We start from the raw sequence: 15,176 nt of genomic DNA, 5'->3' as shown, positions 1-15,176 counted from the left end.
CCTTCAAAAGTCTCAGAATTAGTATACAGTAATGTTTTGAATTCTACACTGAATTAACAGATATTCATGTAATGGAACACTACAATCCTCACACACTTGTATTTGCCAACCCTGCACAATGCAAATTTCACTGGGTGTCCAACAGTTTTTCCATCTCTTACCTTCTGTCCTTATTAAAACATCTGTTCCACAGGTACCACCTTTTCCTCTACCATTGTTTTTATTAATAGGTTAAGCTCAGAGCAATCCTTTTCAATGCCTACTTAGCTTGAAATACAGGTTTTCACACCTGAAAAACAGTTCTGGTCCCTGGATATGACTCTCTTCCAATCAATTATATTGATAGTTCAACAGAAGTTATTATTCATACCTAGAAAGACTGAATCCAGTACTAATCCAACTCCTTCAACATGAAATTAACATATTAAACGTAAGGACAAAAAGCAATCTATTCAACAGAGTTCAATCTATTGAACAGAGTACTGTCCTATAATGTCCACAATGTTGCAGTAGAAGCATATGAAGTATGGATAAAGCGTTCCCCAACAGCTCCCATTTTTCCTCAGCCCTCCCCTTACCTTTTTTATTTTTCAGCTGTACTGGAAAGAGATTTTGACCTTGCTTATAGATCAACAATCTTCCTAAAAGGCACAGTGAATGAACAAAATAGACATACTGCAATTCTTGTCCAGTATAAGAAAAGTTCTGCTCATCACCTTTAGCAATAAAAAAAAAAAAAAAAAATTAGAACTCGATTCTTTTAGTTTACTTCACTAGTTTACTTAACAATACCTAGCTATTACCTGCAACATAATATGGATCATTTTGTATATAAAGACAGACAGTTTAAGTAACTGCTGTTACTTAATCACTGTTATTAGTTCTCTCTCAAAAGACACACATACAATATTTTGGGAAGAAAAAGAACAGATAGAATGTCATCCTCTTGAGGTAGCATACTCAAAGACCTAGAGAATGCAGATGCATGTGCATACAATGCAAACCATGCAAAGATACTCACTACAATACTGATGGGAGAAGTCACTCACACCGCAATTTTTATTAACTCGTGCCTTGCAAGATTCAAAATAATCAACACATTGCTGGACAGCTGCACTAATCTGTGAAGAAAAGCACAAAATAATAAAATACCTGGTATTTTAGAACATCATTCTCTCTTGTATCCAAGTACTGTCCTTTAAGACAAGAATCTGAACAGCCACTTCACAGAAAATAGTTCATGTTTCAGTGCTTTGGATGGGTTAACCAACAGGAGGCAAAGTTTTACATTGGTCTTACTGACACGAATGACAGTTCCATCCCACTGAAGAGATTTGCCCATACAAAATATGTGACAGGATTAACACCTCCATTACTAAAGGCGTTTTCTCAGTTTGATTTATCTTTGAATCCTTAATGCTTTGTATCACAACTTTAAGAACACAATGGTAGTTTTTTACTTTATGTCAATCAAAAAAACCAAATTCAGAATAGAGGTTTCATGACGTTTTTTCATGCACCATTTGCTATTTTATACATTGTCAGAAATAATTCTAACTATGAATGTAACATCAGTTAAGAAATAATAATCCTAATTAAACACCTGCTACAAAACATCCAAATTTCCTCTTACTCAGAGCTGGTCACATACCCTTCTTTGCATTTAACAGTAAGTAATTGAACCAAAAAGAATTCAAAAATAAATTTTGAAAATCCAAAAAGCTTATCTAGCTAAATGACATGGAATAGCTCTGACAAAATGGAAAAAGGAAAACACATGCTCAAACCACAGTGTGCAGAGCAGGAAGTTCCAGATAAAAGTTCCAGATAAATTTACCGTTAGAAATACTTACCAAAGATTTATATTTCTTTTCCAAAAGCCTAAGTACCACTGCTCTGCTGTAATACGCATGCTAAAATGACAAAGACAACCTGATGTCAACTTCAAACATGTAAGTTTTATTTTTTATTTAAAAAGTAAAATTATCTCTAATTCTACTCTATTAGGGATCCCGTGCACGGTACATATTCAATGTATTGAACTCCAGATTGTGTAAACCAAATTATACTCAACTGAGTCTTTTGTTTGCAGTACATTTAGGATGACAAAAAAAACGTCATTAGAAAAATATGTAGCAGAACATGCAGTAAGCAATAACCACATTGAAACGATGGATTACATGCTTTGGCATAGCCATGTAAATCCTAAACCATAATTTTACACATAGTAGGCTGGAAAAAGCTCAAATGTACTCTGGAGTTTAGCAAGTTGTGTGGGGTGTATGATATATGTAACTGTACTTTCATGCTCATCATTTCTTCCAGAAAAATACTTGTATCTTTTGATGGCTGTCAGTCGGTCATGGCAAAAGGGACTGAAGTCACTAAGCGCAGTAAATTCTCATAAATCTTATGAAAACTATTAACTGAATAGAAACAGAAGGAGACAGTAGCATTAAAGGGCAAAGGACATAAATGCCTGAAAAAAAAAACAACCCAGACTTCCTAAATCACAGTGCTCATTATAGGTTGTTATCAGGACAAAATAATGGATCTGTGATAATAACAGTCATAAATCAAACTTTTCAAAACACATGTCAGACATGAAGAAGACACGGATTGTAGGGCTGGAGATTTTTTGCTTACCGTCCACTTTTTAAACCACACTGCTTTGATATCTAGCAAGGCCAAGAAGTAGACTGGACTTAAAAAATCTGGAGAGGCAGGATGAGTAAGCTCGTGGACTACTGAAAAAAGCGAGAAGGTAGTATCTACTACTTCTTCCATGTACCTTATGACACAAATAGAAAAAAAATGAGCAGAAATCAAAAATTACATAAATCCTTCTACCAGTAATACCCAGGGAAAAAAAAATATTTTAAACCATTGCTGTTCAGATAAATCATAAATATCAATGTCATCTTTAACTTGATCTTGTAAGAATATTCATTCTTCGTATTACCATGAATAAAACTAGTATCAACATACTCATGCATTCTCCTAAATTATTTCATGTTTTGTAAGTACCAAGTACTACACTTGTTACTTCTTAAAACATCCAAATTATTTCTGTTAAAAAACACTTGGAACGCTTCAAAAGCTAAATAAGCAGCTTAATATGACCCATGACTACTCCTATACAACCTCGCTATTATGCCACTGACCAGTCATTATGTGTCTTGTAATTAACACTTTACTAAGCAATTACATGCATCTAATTATATGTCAGAAGTCATTAAATGAAGAAATAGTGACAGATTTTTGCAGGTAACATACTTTTCTGGATACCGAATCCAGGAAGATGGAGCTTCCTTTTGGTACTCATTTAAAAGGCGGACCTGAAACATAAGCATTAAATTTTTTTAAAAAGAAATAATGCACGATGTTTTAGTAATGATAAAAAGGTACAGAGAGTTTATTTATACCTTTCTAAGTAAACGATCTATAACTGGGTTAGATAAATCCAGACCAGCTGAAATACGGAGAGAATAATCTCCAGAAAGAAAATATAACTCCAAGTGCTTTGCTAAAAGACAAGAGAAACAAAAAAAAAAAAACCTCCATGAAACTAGTGGCAATACAGACTATACCGCATATGAATCATGAAGCCTTAAATATAATTAAATGTACATACCTAAACTTGTATACACATCTCTTGTCATATTAAATGGAGAAGAAGAAAAGGCTTTTGCATAGAACCTAAGAATTTTCTCCTAAGGGAGAAAAAGCAAGCAATGTATTAAATAGTCATGTAACTGTGTATTATTATTGCACAATAATCAATATGTAGCGGCATTATTCTTAACATAGATTGCTCTGATATCCACAGATGTTAAGCACAGTCCACAAAAATATACAGTTTCAGACAACAGAAACCTCCAGTCTAAAGGAAATTTTATTTGAATAATTTAACTGACAGCACCGAAGTCTCACTATGATACAAATAACTAGATCAGGGTATTCTGCTGTACTTTTCCATTAGCATTAATGTTTTAATGTTATTAAATATACCAGTGACTTGTAACTAGCACTGTTTTAAAAGAAACTATATTTTCTATGATGACAGAGAAGTACATGACAGCAGCTGGGGTAACTTTCTTATTAATTTAGTAATCACTTTAAAATTCAAATAAATTAAAAAAAAATTAATTGGCATAATAAATAATCTAAAAGCAGTTTAAGTAGCTGCTATGTTTTTTCCTCATCAGGGCCTGTGTAATACTACCATCTATGATTTTCACCATGGAGCACATACCTGACTTAAATAGGAAATAGGAACATGACATGTTTTACAGAAGAATTTTGTCAACTTTTGTTTTTACATGTCTGCTAAAAGATATCCAAACCTCTTCATTCTCATTAAAAAATACACGAGTACTCCAGTCTCTAAATATTCTGAAATTTGAAATATTGAAATCCTGTTGTAATCCTTTAAATTAAGACCTACTGAAATCATACAGTTCTTTTACTTCAAAAAGAGTTTGTGACACATAAATAACAAAATGTCTTTGGACACTGATGGACTACTCATAACATACATTTAACTTCTGAGACCTCATCAGTACTCTTTACTATGGCTACACATCTGATAACTAAATACAGAACATTAGCTTACACTGAATGCATCATCAGGATCTGACAGACACATTGTCAGATGCTTACGCAGATTTGGCCAAGTCTCAGAGTTCAGTATATCAGAGGGAGGGGCAAAGCACAGTGTCTGCAATGCTTCTTGGCGAACCTGAAGTGGTCAGAAAGATAAACACCACAAATCCATTCACAGCAACCTCTCAAATATTTAATTTATAATATAATTTGGAGGAAGGAAGGAACAGGACCCAGCTGTACAATAGATAAGGCATTCCAGAATAGTTACCTTCTGCTATATTTTTATGGCAATTTAGGCAAAACGCTGTATCACTGAGATAAGGTTAAAAAAAAAAAAAAGGCACATATTTGAAGAAGTAACATAACTATTTCATGTAAGTTTTCAATGCTGGGTGCAAAGATTATGTTCTACTTTCTGCCTGTACCCAGATACATTTTTATCAGGGCATATAGGAACCAAATAAATTATCGCCAAATAAAACAAACGTGCCCAGCAGCTCTCTAAAATGTCATTAAATTGGAAACAGAGTTATTAGACACTGTTTTACTCCCAAATTTCATCAGCATTATAATCTAAATAATTTCAAATAACTTTTTTTTTCCTGTTTGTAGACAACTGTAATCTCTAGTAATTAATTTCATATTACTGAAACAAACTGGAAATTTTAACAATATTTAATAGCATCAGACTTTCTACATGGTTTTCTAACAAAACTTGATCACAGTGTTTACATCAATCCCAACCTACCATGCATTTTTCAACTAGTAGACAATCCCAAATGTTACTGAGAAAGCATTCTCAAAATGATGCTTCTAAAAGCTTCAAAAATATCAGCAGCTGGTACTGATTGACAGTTAGAGACCCAAATTAGTACTGCCACTGACAGGAAGACAAACCTAACTCGGTCTTTATGTATTCCCTCTGGCAGTAGCTTGTTAGCAAACCAGCAGGAGGTAACACAAAGGACAACATGAAAGTTACCAAGGACAAGGGACACATATACAGGAAAATAAGCTTCAATAACTGTATCTCAGACAGAATAACCTTTTCCAAACTATAAATGCCCATCGATAGGCACATAAACTCACAACAAAACAAAACAGATACTTGCTACAACACTAGTTTTTGAAGCACATGGTTATGAACAATGAAATACTGCACTGCAGAGCAGTTGCTGCTGCACTGAAGCCAAGAGACACAAACCAACAAAGACAAGATTCCACTTAGGTACATATATACTCTTATGTACATAGTCTGTTTCCCAATATGCCATAAATATTAATCATTAACATTTTATTTCTGCTTTTAAACTTACTTCCATAGGCTGAGTAAGGTCAAGCCTTTCTACAAGCAGCTGCAATTGTTCTTGACTCAAGAATGTATAACTCTGTAATATGTATTATAGAATGATCATTAGTATATTTCATTAAACTGAACAGCAAAAGATTAAAATCATCCCTCTTTCTGATATCTAATTTGCTTTTAATAATTAGGACTTCAACATTTATATTAATTTAACATTAAAATCAACATTCTAAATGTCTTCTGCCATTTGTCCAAAGTTAAATTTACAGCAACAAAATTACTGTTACATACTTTAGTTTGCTTTAAAGTTTCCTATATCTTCATAAAATCCCTTGTAATAATTCTTTCAGTAAGCAATATAGCATAGCACAGTACTCTGAAGATGAATTGCAGAAGTAAAATCACAAAAATTTAGATGATGTATTGCTTTTACCATTTTATCTTTTTATCTGCAGTACTTGCATAGGTACTTTAGAGCATATGGCCATCATACTAATCTCATCTAGCATATGCTATCTAAAGGTTAGATAGCTAGCATACGCTTAGTATTTCAGTGTCAGAGAAAGGTAATTAATCAGTATTGGGATATATACAGCTGCTTTCAGTCTCCACTGACAAACTGAACAATTTTACAGTATCATGCTTATTTCGTAACAGAGAGAGAGAAAACACATTGTACTTGATTGAACGAGGAGTCACTGTCGGAACAGTTGTCTGTGTAATAGCAACTCCGATGTTCGCTCTTTGTTTTACTATCCAGCTCCTTATTATGCATCCGATCTTCTTCAAACTTGTTAATCAAAGATTCTACCACAACCATCATGACATTCTTCAAGGCATGCATCATTTCTCTGTATCTTCAAAGTAAAATTTATTTTAATATTAAAAAGCATAAGAACACCCAATTAAAAAAAAATCTGTAAATCATGAGTAACTGAATATGCCATAATGTTACTTAGACCCAAACTCAGTGAATTTACAGAAATGAATGAAATGCAAATGCAAATCCAAAATGAGCAATAGAAGATATATGTACCTTAAATGTTTAAGATTACTATATTTTTGAGGTTTTACATATTTCCTAGAAATAACAGCTGTATATACTAAAATCCATCTCATAAGCACTACAGACCACTGCTTTAAAGAATCACAGCAATTATCTGCCTATGGAAATCTGAAATACAAAGCATGAAAATTCAGTAAGTTTGCTACCAGCCTCTGTATTCCAAGGAACAGTTATTTTAATATCCATGGGAATGTGAATAAAGTTAATAGGGAAGAAATGACTGAGAAAAAAAATTTATTTGGTATGCACAGAGTTGGTTTTTTTCAATTTATGGCTTCTCTACTAAATACGGTGTTCAAAGGCAATTAATCTGGACTATAGACCCCTGTGGTAATACATTGTTTTGCACATCTACTTACCTCTGGCCGACAGCCTGAGTCAAAAAAACTTGTATAATTATAGACAGTTGGTCTGCATACCACTTGTACATTACATGGACAGCACTGAAGAAGCATCTTTGGTTCATAATAAATTCAACAAGTTTAGGTCATAGCTCATAATCTCAATTCCAGAGTGAGATGTAGCAAGACAAATTGCAGTGTATGGTGGGAATACCTGAACTGCTTAGCACTGGATTCTGAAAGCAAATAATCACTTTTGTCACCCACTGCTTCAGAAATTATTTTTTCAAAACAAGTTCTGGCAAAGAAAATGGAAGAAAAAGGCCAAGAAGAAACAAAAAAGTGAATTACATGTATATACTCACTCTTTTGATTCACGTGTCTTCTTAGTAACATGTTGGACAAGTGTGTCATAGCCAGATACTTCACCCTGACTTTGAGCAGAAATACATTTTTCTGTTTCTTCTTCAATCACAGATCCCACAGTGCTATTTATACATTTCCTAAGGTATTTCACAAACTCATAGCTGCAACAAATATACAATAATAAAATGTAACAGATTTCTTTAAACTCACCATTAAACATTTTCAACATTACATGTGCTATTTTCCATCCCAGCAGACCTGTGTACTTTAAGGTGAGTTTTTATGACTCTATCGGTGTAAAAAAAAAAAAACAAAAAAACCACCACAATAGAGTTTGATTTTCTTCAATATGGTCATTATCAGAAACAATCATACAATGGTTTGGGTTGGAAGGGACCTTAAAGAACTTCTAGTTCCAACCTCCCTGCCACGATCCAATAGATCAGGTTTCCCAAAGCTCCATGCAACCTGGCCTTGAACACTGCCAGGGATGGGGCAGCAACAGCTTCTCTGGGCTACCTCTTCCAGTGTCTCACCACCTTCACAGAAGAATTTCTCCCTATAATTCAATTTAAGTCTACAATATGAAATAGTTCCTAATTTCCTTTTGCACTTCTTTTAAATGAAAAAGTCTACTCAAACAAAAAGTTAAGGTTTTGTAAACAAAAATCATAGAGTATCAAAAAATGTCAAATTTAAAATTCCACAAGAATCTTACTTGGGGCATCCTGAATATAACACTGTCTTACGTTATATCCTTCCGGTATTACTATTTATGCCATTGTAGATGAAAGGTAACATAGAAAACACAATTTACAAATTCTAGCATACAAGCATTCTAGGTTTTCTGAAAGGTTTATGAAAGTCGGTATGTCCTGACAATATGCAGAAGATCACACTCAAACTGACTCTCTGTGATTACATGTATGCCTCAAACATAAAGAAATTGGCACTTAAGGCTCTTATTAGATAATAACAGAATCTAGTTTAAACAAAAGGATAAGCAGACGGGTTTCAAAAGAGAGACTATCACTGGGTTCCCTGTGTTAGCTACAGAAATTGCTAAAAAATATTGCTCATAATGTGTAAGCTTTTTTTTTTTTTGTTAGTCTTTCAATTTATGCAAAGGACAAGACAAACAGAAAGACACACAAAAAAAGTAAACATACATAAACAGTAGATGCATCATTGTATTTTTTATGCATCACTGTATTTTCATTACTTCGAACACAGACGTGCAACTACTTTGTGTTAATTTGGCAAAACAAAGAATAAGAAAAATTCAAATAAGTCAGTTCACCATGTAGGTACAGAGTCCAAAGCTGTAAAAGGCAAATACAAGTAAAAACAACTGTTAAAACAGGCAGCAGCTTTTGCCTTTCTTGTGTGTATATACATAAACAGACTACATTCAAGATATATATAAAAAATAAGCATCGAACATTGTCTCGTATCAAGATACATAACTTCCTCATTGCATTGTCTACCTCAAGTTCTATCAGGTATAACAGTTCCATCTCCCTTTCCATCATTTAATTCTCAGTGAAAGTAACAGAAATACACCTCAAGAAAGATGCAAACATTTAATTTCATTTGTCTTCAAGGCTGTCTTTTTACTTCTGCAATAATGAAACTGCACATGACTCTCCACTGAATGAAAGCTTTCATAAAACCTTCTCCCATTTGTTTTATGACAGTAACATTTTCAGGGCATACATTTTTTGCAGTGACTGCTTCACCCTGAAATACATCGCAATCACATCACTATTCATGCCCTAAGTTTGTGTCTCCTTGATGTCGTAGCCTTGATCTTCTGCATCATTCTTCCACCTTAAAAATGTTTCGTAACAAGTGTTTCAGCAATTACAGAACTAATTTTTCACATGTAGAAACAAATAGGGTTTACAAAGGAAGCACCAGGGAAACAGGAAGAGAAAGAAAACAAAAAAACCCCAAACAACAAACCCAAAACTAGTTGTAGGACTTTTAATTTAATGAAAAAATACAACAGGATACATGCTACTTATAAAGTTTAAAATCCTGATTTATATCACTGCACATAAATTTTTAATTTTATTCAATTTTCCTTTTTATTAGCTTTCTGAGGATCTCATGCTTCCATCTTTTCTACGTCATAGCGGGAACAAGGGATAAGGCAGGTCTCAGAATCTGATAAAACTTCTGAGGCAAAATAACCATGAAGCAAAATCAGTGCTCATCAAAATACTGCGCTGAACTGGCAAACTGGACGATCCTAAAGCACACACTACTAATAAAGGCATTTGCAGTCTAGATGGATGGGCTAAGGGTCAAAAAGAAAATTTCTTAATGGTCTTACTAATGAACCACCACATGATCTCTTTGACCTTCCACAAACACCAGCCTATACTGCCATGGGTCATGAGCAAGACTAGTGTATCTCCAGAAAGATACCCCACCAGCAGAGAGTAATGCTCACATTCTGCATATAAAGCATCATTCAGTTTTCCATTAAATGAAAGTTAAAAGCTTTTCTCATAAAAACAAAGAATCCTTAGGATGACCCAAGTTTTTAACATACTAGAAAGATTAATGAATGCCATGTTCTCACTATTCTGAAGTGGAAAGTTATATATGCACTGTTTCCATCAGTTGTGGGCTTTACTTCCGCATTCTGGGTTTTCTCCTCAGAAGAAACATTGACAGAAGTAATTTCACTTTTTTTGTTGTTGTTGTTCATACTTTTTTACTGTACTTATCCTCCTTTAAATTGTTGTGGTTTCTTTTTTTTTTTTCTTTCCAAATTACATGTAATTTTCAACTTGATGTGTTTATAGTCAACCTTTTTCACTCTGATGCTTGTCACCTGGTAAGACTGCTAACAAAGTGGTAGCTGATACAATTCATAATACAAATTAAAATTGAGCTAAAATACATTTTAAAGCATTTAGCATCTTCAGAAGGTATAAGACCACAACGTTTTAAAATTATAGTGAAATTTTACATAAATAAGCTCTATTTCACTTATTCTCACCTAACTTCTATCACTGACAAAGCAATGGTAAAAACTAGACAAATTTAAGAGAATATAGATAGTGCCACTTTTGGTAAAAAAAAAAAAAAAAAAAAAAAACAAAAAACCAAACCCACAACAAACAAAACTGACAGGGAACCAGCTTTCTCAGGAATCAGTTCACAAAACTCTGGTCTTCACTAAAATGTCTCTGAAGTCATTCCACTTTGATATTCTTGACTTAGCATAAATGCATCCTAAAAATCTCCTATGTGTAAAAAAAGTAAACAGGTTAGAATACCATGGAAAGGGGAGTGTGGGCTCCAAAAATCTAGATTGCATGTAAGTGAGGTCACACTGTCAGGTCTGATTTAAGAGGAGTGCGATGGGGATACATTCCTGCTTTATTCGAAACATAAATTAAAGAACAACTACCTGTAAGATATACAAGGGTTTGGTAATATAAGCCAGACAGATCAAATGCAGAAATAGCCTACTGAAAATTTTACCTTATTTGGGGGGGGGGGGGGGAATTTAAAAAATTGTGTAGCCGATGTAAAAAATACTGCCTGACAGCCTTAAGTGAGGATTTCTCCTTCCTTCTGTTCACGTGTGCATTTAGTACATTACATGTGGACATGCAGAATGGGCTAAGTAAGGCAGTTTTGCGAGTTCCTCTCACAAACAGCTGATCAATTACTATTATATTAGAAATATACTTCCAAGAGTGAAAAAGAAAAAAAAAAACACAAAAAAGAAACATTACAAAATTAATTTCATGCTTTAATTTAGCATCTTTTGAGAGCTGGTTAGTGACAGGAATGACTATATATAAAAATACATACACATTCACACTGCAATATAAATTGTAATCATTTCCCAGGAATAATATAATTCAACACATCCCTTCAAAATATTAAAAATAGCAAAAACAGTTTTACTTGTGAAAATTCTCATCTGTTTCCTCCAAGTGCAAGAGAATCTCTTCTGCACACTCTACTGATGGGGCTCCAGTGATTTTTTCCTTCACACTCTGTAGCAACTGTCTAAGCATAGATTGTAACTGAGCTTCATCTTCACTTGTAAAGAGAGACATCTGTATAAAGCAAACATAAGAATAACAAGCTTTCAGAGTTTATCCCCTCAAGGTCCTAAGAAAACCATAAATCCTTAAATTGCCACTTTTTTCCTCTTATAAATAACAAGAGATACTCTATCAAAAGACACAATTACAGGCAGAAAATATTTGATAAAAGCTTATCTTCAGACTAACTGGAAACAGAATAACCAAATCAGTTTTCATAAACCTATCTCAGTTCTTAGAACAACATTCTTAAATGAGATACTGCATTAAGAAAAACCTGATTACTCCTTTTTGTAGCTGTTTAAGGACCTGCCTATCAAACAGGCACACCTTTTTTTTTTTTTTTTTAAGCGATTTTTACAGATGTAATGATGATGAGAAACCTCTACATGTCTCTCAGCTGCTTCTCATCTATTGTTACTATCCAGTTCTGACTTTTGGATCCTTCTCCTCAGAGCTGCAGCCCATGACTGAAGGTGCTGGCAGCTTTTGCAAGGACCAGGTGGAATAATGAGAACTGTTTAATTCCGCTGCAGTAATCAATTAAAATGACCCGGCAAGACTCCTGTCAATTTAACCCTACAGCTACTGGGAAAAACTGGGAGAAGCAGCAGCAGTGAGAAACTGGGGGCATCTGCCAAGTTTAGAAGACTGTCCATCAGCTTAATTTTCAAAGGTTGGGAAAAAAAAAGAAAAAAAACCCAAGGGAACAAAACAAAACCACCACCTAAACCCAAACATCCACTTCTGTCATGGCTTAATTAACCTAAATTCGTGGCTTAAACTTCTTTATATGCCAAAGAATACTTTCAACCCCCAGGGGCACTTGCAGCTTATATATTTCTCGTCTATTTGAGGAAGGCTGATTTAGAGACTTTTATTTTAAAAAGTCAATCAAAGACTGTCTTTGAATAAACAACATGCACACTTGAAAGAAACAATGTAATAAATCACTCCTTCAGACTTAAACACTATTAACTAACAAAACAAGGCCATATAACTCCAGCTGGAAGAATTACCCCTTTATGAAAGGTAACTTCTCTGCGAGAAGTAGCACAGTTGCTGAACATTTTACTTTGACCAAACACAGTTCAGCATTAACCCAATCACCAGAAACTGCATTAAAATAAACTAAAAAAAAAACCAAAAAAAAACCCACACATAAATCCCTTGTAATAATCTTAACTCCTTGACTTGCAGCCCTCTTTCTTTTGAGTCTCAAGATATTTAATTAAAATCAATGTATTTTTAGGTCTATATAAACCAGTCTCATAAGTCTTCTATTTTGAACTTAGCACTGGGTAATATCCTAATCCCCTGCAAAAACTTCACTTAGTATTTTGGCATAACTACGCATTTTTAAAAGCATAAAGTATCTGGATACTAGCTGGCAATCAGTGCAAAGACCCACTCAAACTGGTCATAAAGACAAATAACGAGAATACTGCCGTTTCATCTCCAGTTTGTTTTGAAAAGATTTATTTCACTTCTGTAATCATCAACACAGGTATTTATCTTAAAATTAATTTGTAAAGGTCTGTGACCTGTTGAGTTCAGGTTTTTATGGCCTTTTTTTCTCTGCAGACATATACCCCATTCTGTTTCTAGCCAAAATTCAAAGTATTGTTTTCCCCTTAAAAAACCTCCCCCCAAGCCCAGTTTGTGCTGTCTTTCCAAGTTCAAATTCATTTTCCCAGCACTGTCCCACACCTGAAAATCCTGCCCCAAAACCCATGGGATGATTCAGAAGCCGCAGGTTGTGGGCAACGTTTATCTTTGCACAAGCTTTTTCTTGAACAGGACTTTGAACAAAAGAAAGTGGTAATTTTAGCAACAAACATACGATAGCAGTTAATAGACATAAAAGTAGTGTGAGAATTCCCACCCCCTCTTGATTTTTATCATCATTCAACTGCGCATCAGTTTTTAGCAGCAACCAGATTTCTAACAACCCACGTACGAGAGCAGCTTGTCTTCTTAAGTATTAGGAGAAGCTAAGCCTGACCAGGTCCTTCTCTCAACGCCACCTCTAAAAGCACAGGGGAACTACGCCACGGCATCTTGAACGCGCTCAGCCCCAAGCGCCGGATTAGCACCGCGGCTGCTGCCAAGAGCTTTCCGAGGCGCGCCCCGCCCGGCCCGGCTCGGCTCGATCCGGCCCCAGGGCCCCGCAGGCCCAGTTCTGCCCAGCCCCAGGCTCAGGAGGCCCAACTGGGCCTCGCGGGTTGCGGAAAGGAGCGTCACCGGGCACGCCACGGCCCCGCAGTCTCTCTGTCCCTGCCCCATCCCCAGCGCCCGGGCTGGAGAGAATCACCTTGTGGCGGCTGCCCTCTCCGTCCCGGCGGCCTCGCGTCTCCCCAGGCGGCCGCCCTTAGCAACCGGCGACGCCTGCTGCTGATTCTCGCAGGGCCCTTAGCAACATCGCGAGAGTCCGGAGGGACGCGGGAAGGCTGGGTCACTGCAACCCGCCGCGAGTTCCGCTTTTGCCTGGGGTGGGAAGCCGCACTGCTGTCCTAGCGCAACCGGGGGCTGAGGTGTCGGCCCTCGCTGGCTCCAAACCCCGCCTGTACTCTCGGTCGCCGCAGGGTTTCCCGGCCACAGAGGCGGGAAGAGCGGTAGCCCCAGAGGTCCTGCGGCAACCGTGTGGAGCATGAAGCTTCCTCGTTTGCTCTGCAGCGGCCGTTTGGCTTTCTCGGGCCTTCATAGCGTGCCTTGGTGGTCTTTCTTGGCCAAATAATGCAAAACGAAGATGCCGAGGTGTAGCACTAACCTGGGAAGGATTGATCTGCGGTTTGCCCTCTTAGCGCTGTGATGGCATATTCTGACGACAAAATTACTAAATTCTCACCAGTTATTTTAAGTGGATGAATTGTAATTATTTCTTGGGGGAAAAAAAAAAAAAAAAAAGACGGCATATATTTGGGAGTCTGTACAATTAAAAAGAAAAAAAGTTTTAGAAATGTTATGAATTCGCATGCCATTGAGGAAAACCACACGCAGGAGGGGATTGAGTAACCTTAATTCATGTTGTCAAGTGGAGAGTTATGTTAAGGGTGGTTACAAAGACGACGACTCCCCTGTTTACAAGGAGGCACATGGAAAAGATGAGCAATGGGCACAGGTTACTCCTGGGGAGATACTGACTGGACACAAGGAAAATTTTTCACAATGAGATCAGTCAGCCATTGGACGTGCTGCCCATCAGCAGTAGACACTTTGAAGATTTAGGTGGACAGGGTGCTGGGACATCTAGTCTAGGTCTTGCTTTGCCTAGAAAGGTCAGACCAGGTGATCCTTGAGGTTTCTTCCTACCTGGTAGTCTACAATTCTATGATTTATATTGTGAACCCCGCACCCAGGTAATAACAAGGGAAAACCCATGGCATAGGTAACTGGAACATTTATCGATAACG

At 36.2% G+C, this 15,176-nt stretch overlaps 1 protein-coding gene across 7 annotated transcripts in view; it reads right to left on the bottom strand.

Annotated features, from left to right (window-relative positions):
- TBC1D32 (TBC1 domain family member 32) overlaps positions 1 to 14,082 on the bottom strand; it is a 203,575-nt gene extending 189,493 nt beyond the window's left edge. For 2 of the 7 annotated variants that reach the window (XR_009729248.1, XM_061378432.1), the window contains exons 1-13: positions 13,724 to 13,984; positions 11,621 to 11,775; positions 7,687 to 7,848; positions 6,594 to 6,771; positions 5,925 to 5,996; positions 4,616 to 4,741; positions 3,635 to 3,713; positions 3,426 to 3,526; positions 3,277 to 3,338; positions 2,647 to 2,791; positions 1,854 to 1,913; positions 1,022 to 1,121; positions 579 to 716 (exon numbers count right to left, since the gene is read on the bottom strand). Coding sequence is in view for 5 of the 7 variants with exons in the window: in XM_061378432.1 (XP_061234416.1) it covers positions 579 to 716; positions 1,022 to 1,121; positions 1,854 to 1,913; positions 2,647 to 2,791; positions 3,277 to 3,338; positions 3,426 to 3,526; positions 3,635 to 3,713; positions 4,616 to 4,741; positions 5,925 to 5,996; positions 6,594 to 6,771; positions 7,687 to 7,848; positions 11,621 to 11,775 (1,378 nt within the window). In the remaining 2 variants the exon portion in view is untranslated. Of the gene's footprint in view, positions 1 to 578; positions 717 to 1,021; positions 1,122 to 1,853; positions 1,914 to 2,646; positions 2,792 to 3,276; positions 3,339 to 3,425; positions 3,527 to 3,634; positions 3,714 to 4,615; positions 4,742 to 5,924; positions 5,997 to 6,593; positions 6,772 to 7,686; positions 7,849 to 11,620; positions 11,776 to 13,723; positions 13,998 to 14,077 lie in introns of those variants that run through there. The other 5 variants (XR_009729249.1, XM_061378434.1, XM_061378437.1 and 2 more) reach the window with 5 other exon arrangements.
- Positions 14,083 to 15,176: the final 1,094 nt, after the last annotated feature.

Source organism: Neopsephotus bourkii, unplaced genomic scaffold, assembly GCF_033783945.1.
Source record: "Neopsephotus bourkii isolate Nb327-2 ecotype Australia unplaced genomic scaffold, CSIRO-AGI_Nbou_v1 NB_1765, whole genome shotgun sequence".
NCBI lineage: Eukaryota > Metazoa > Chordata > Aves > Psittaciformes > Psittacidae > Neopsephotus > Neopsephotus bourkii.
This window is presented reverse-complemented; position numbering and strand designations above follow the sequence as displayed.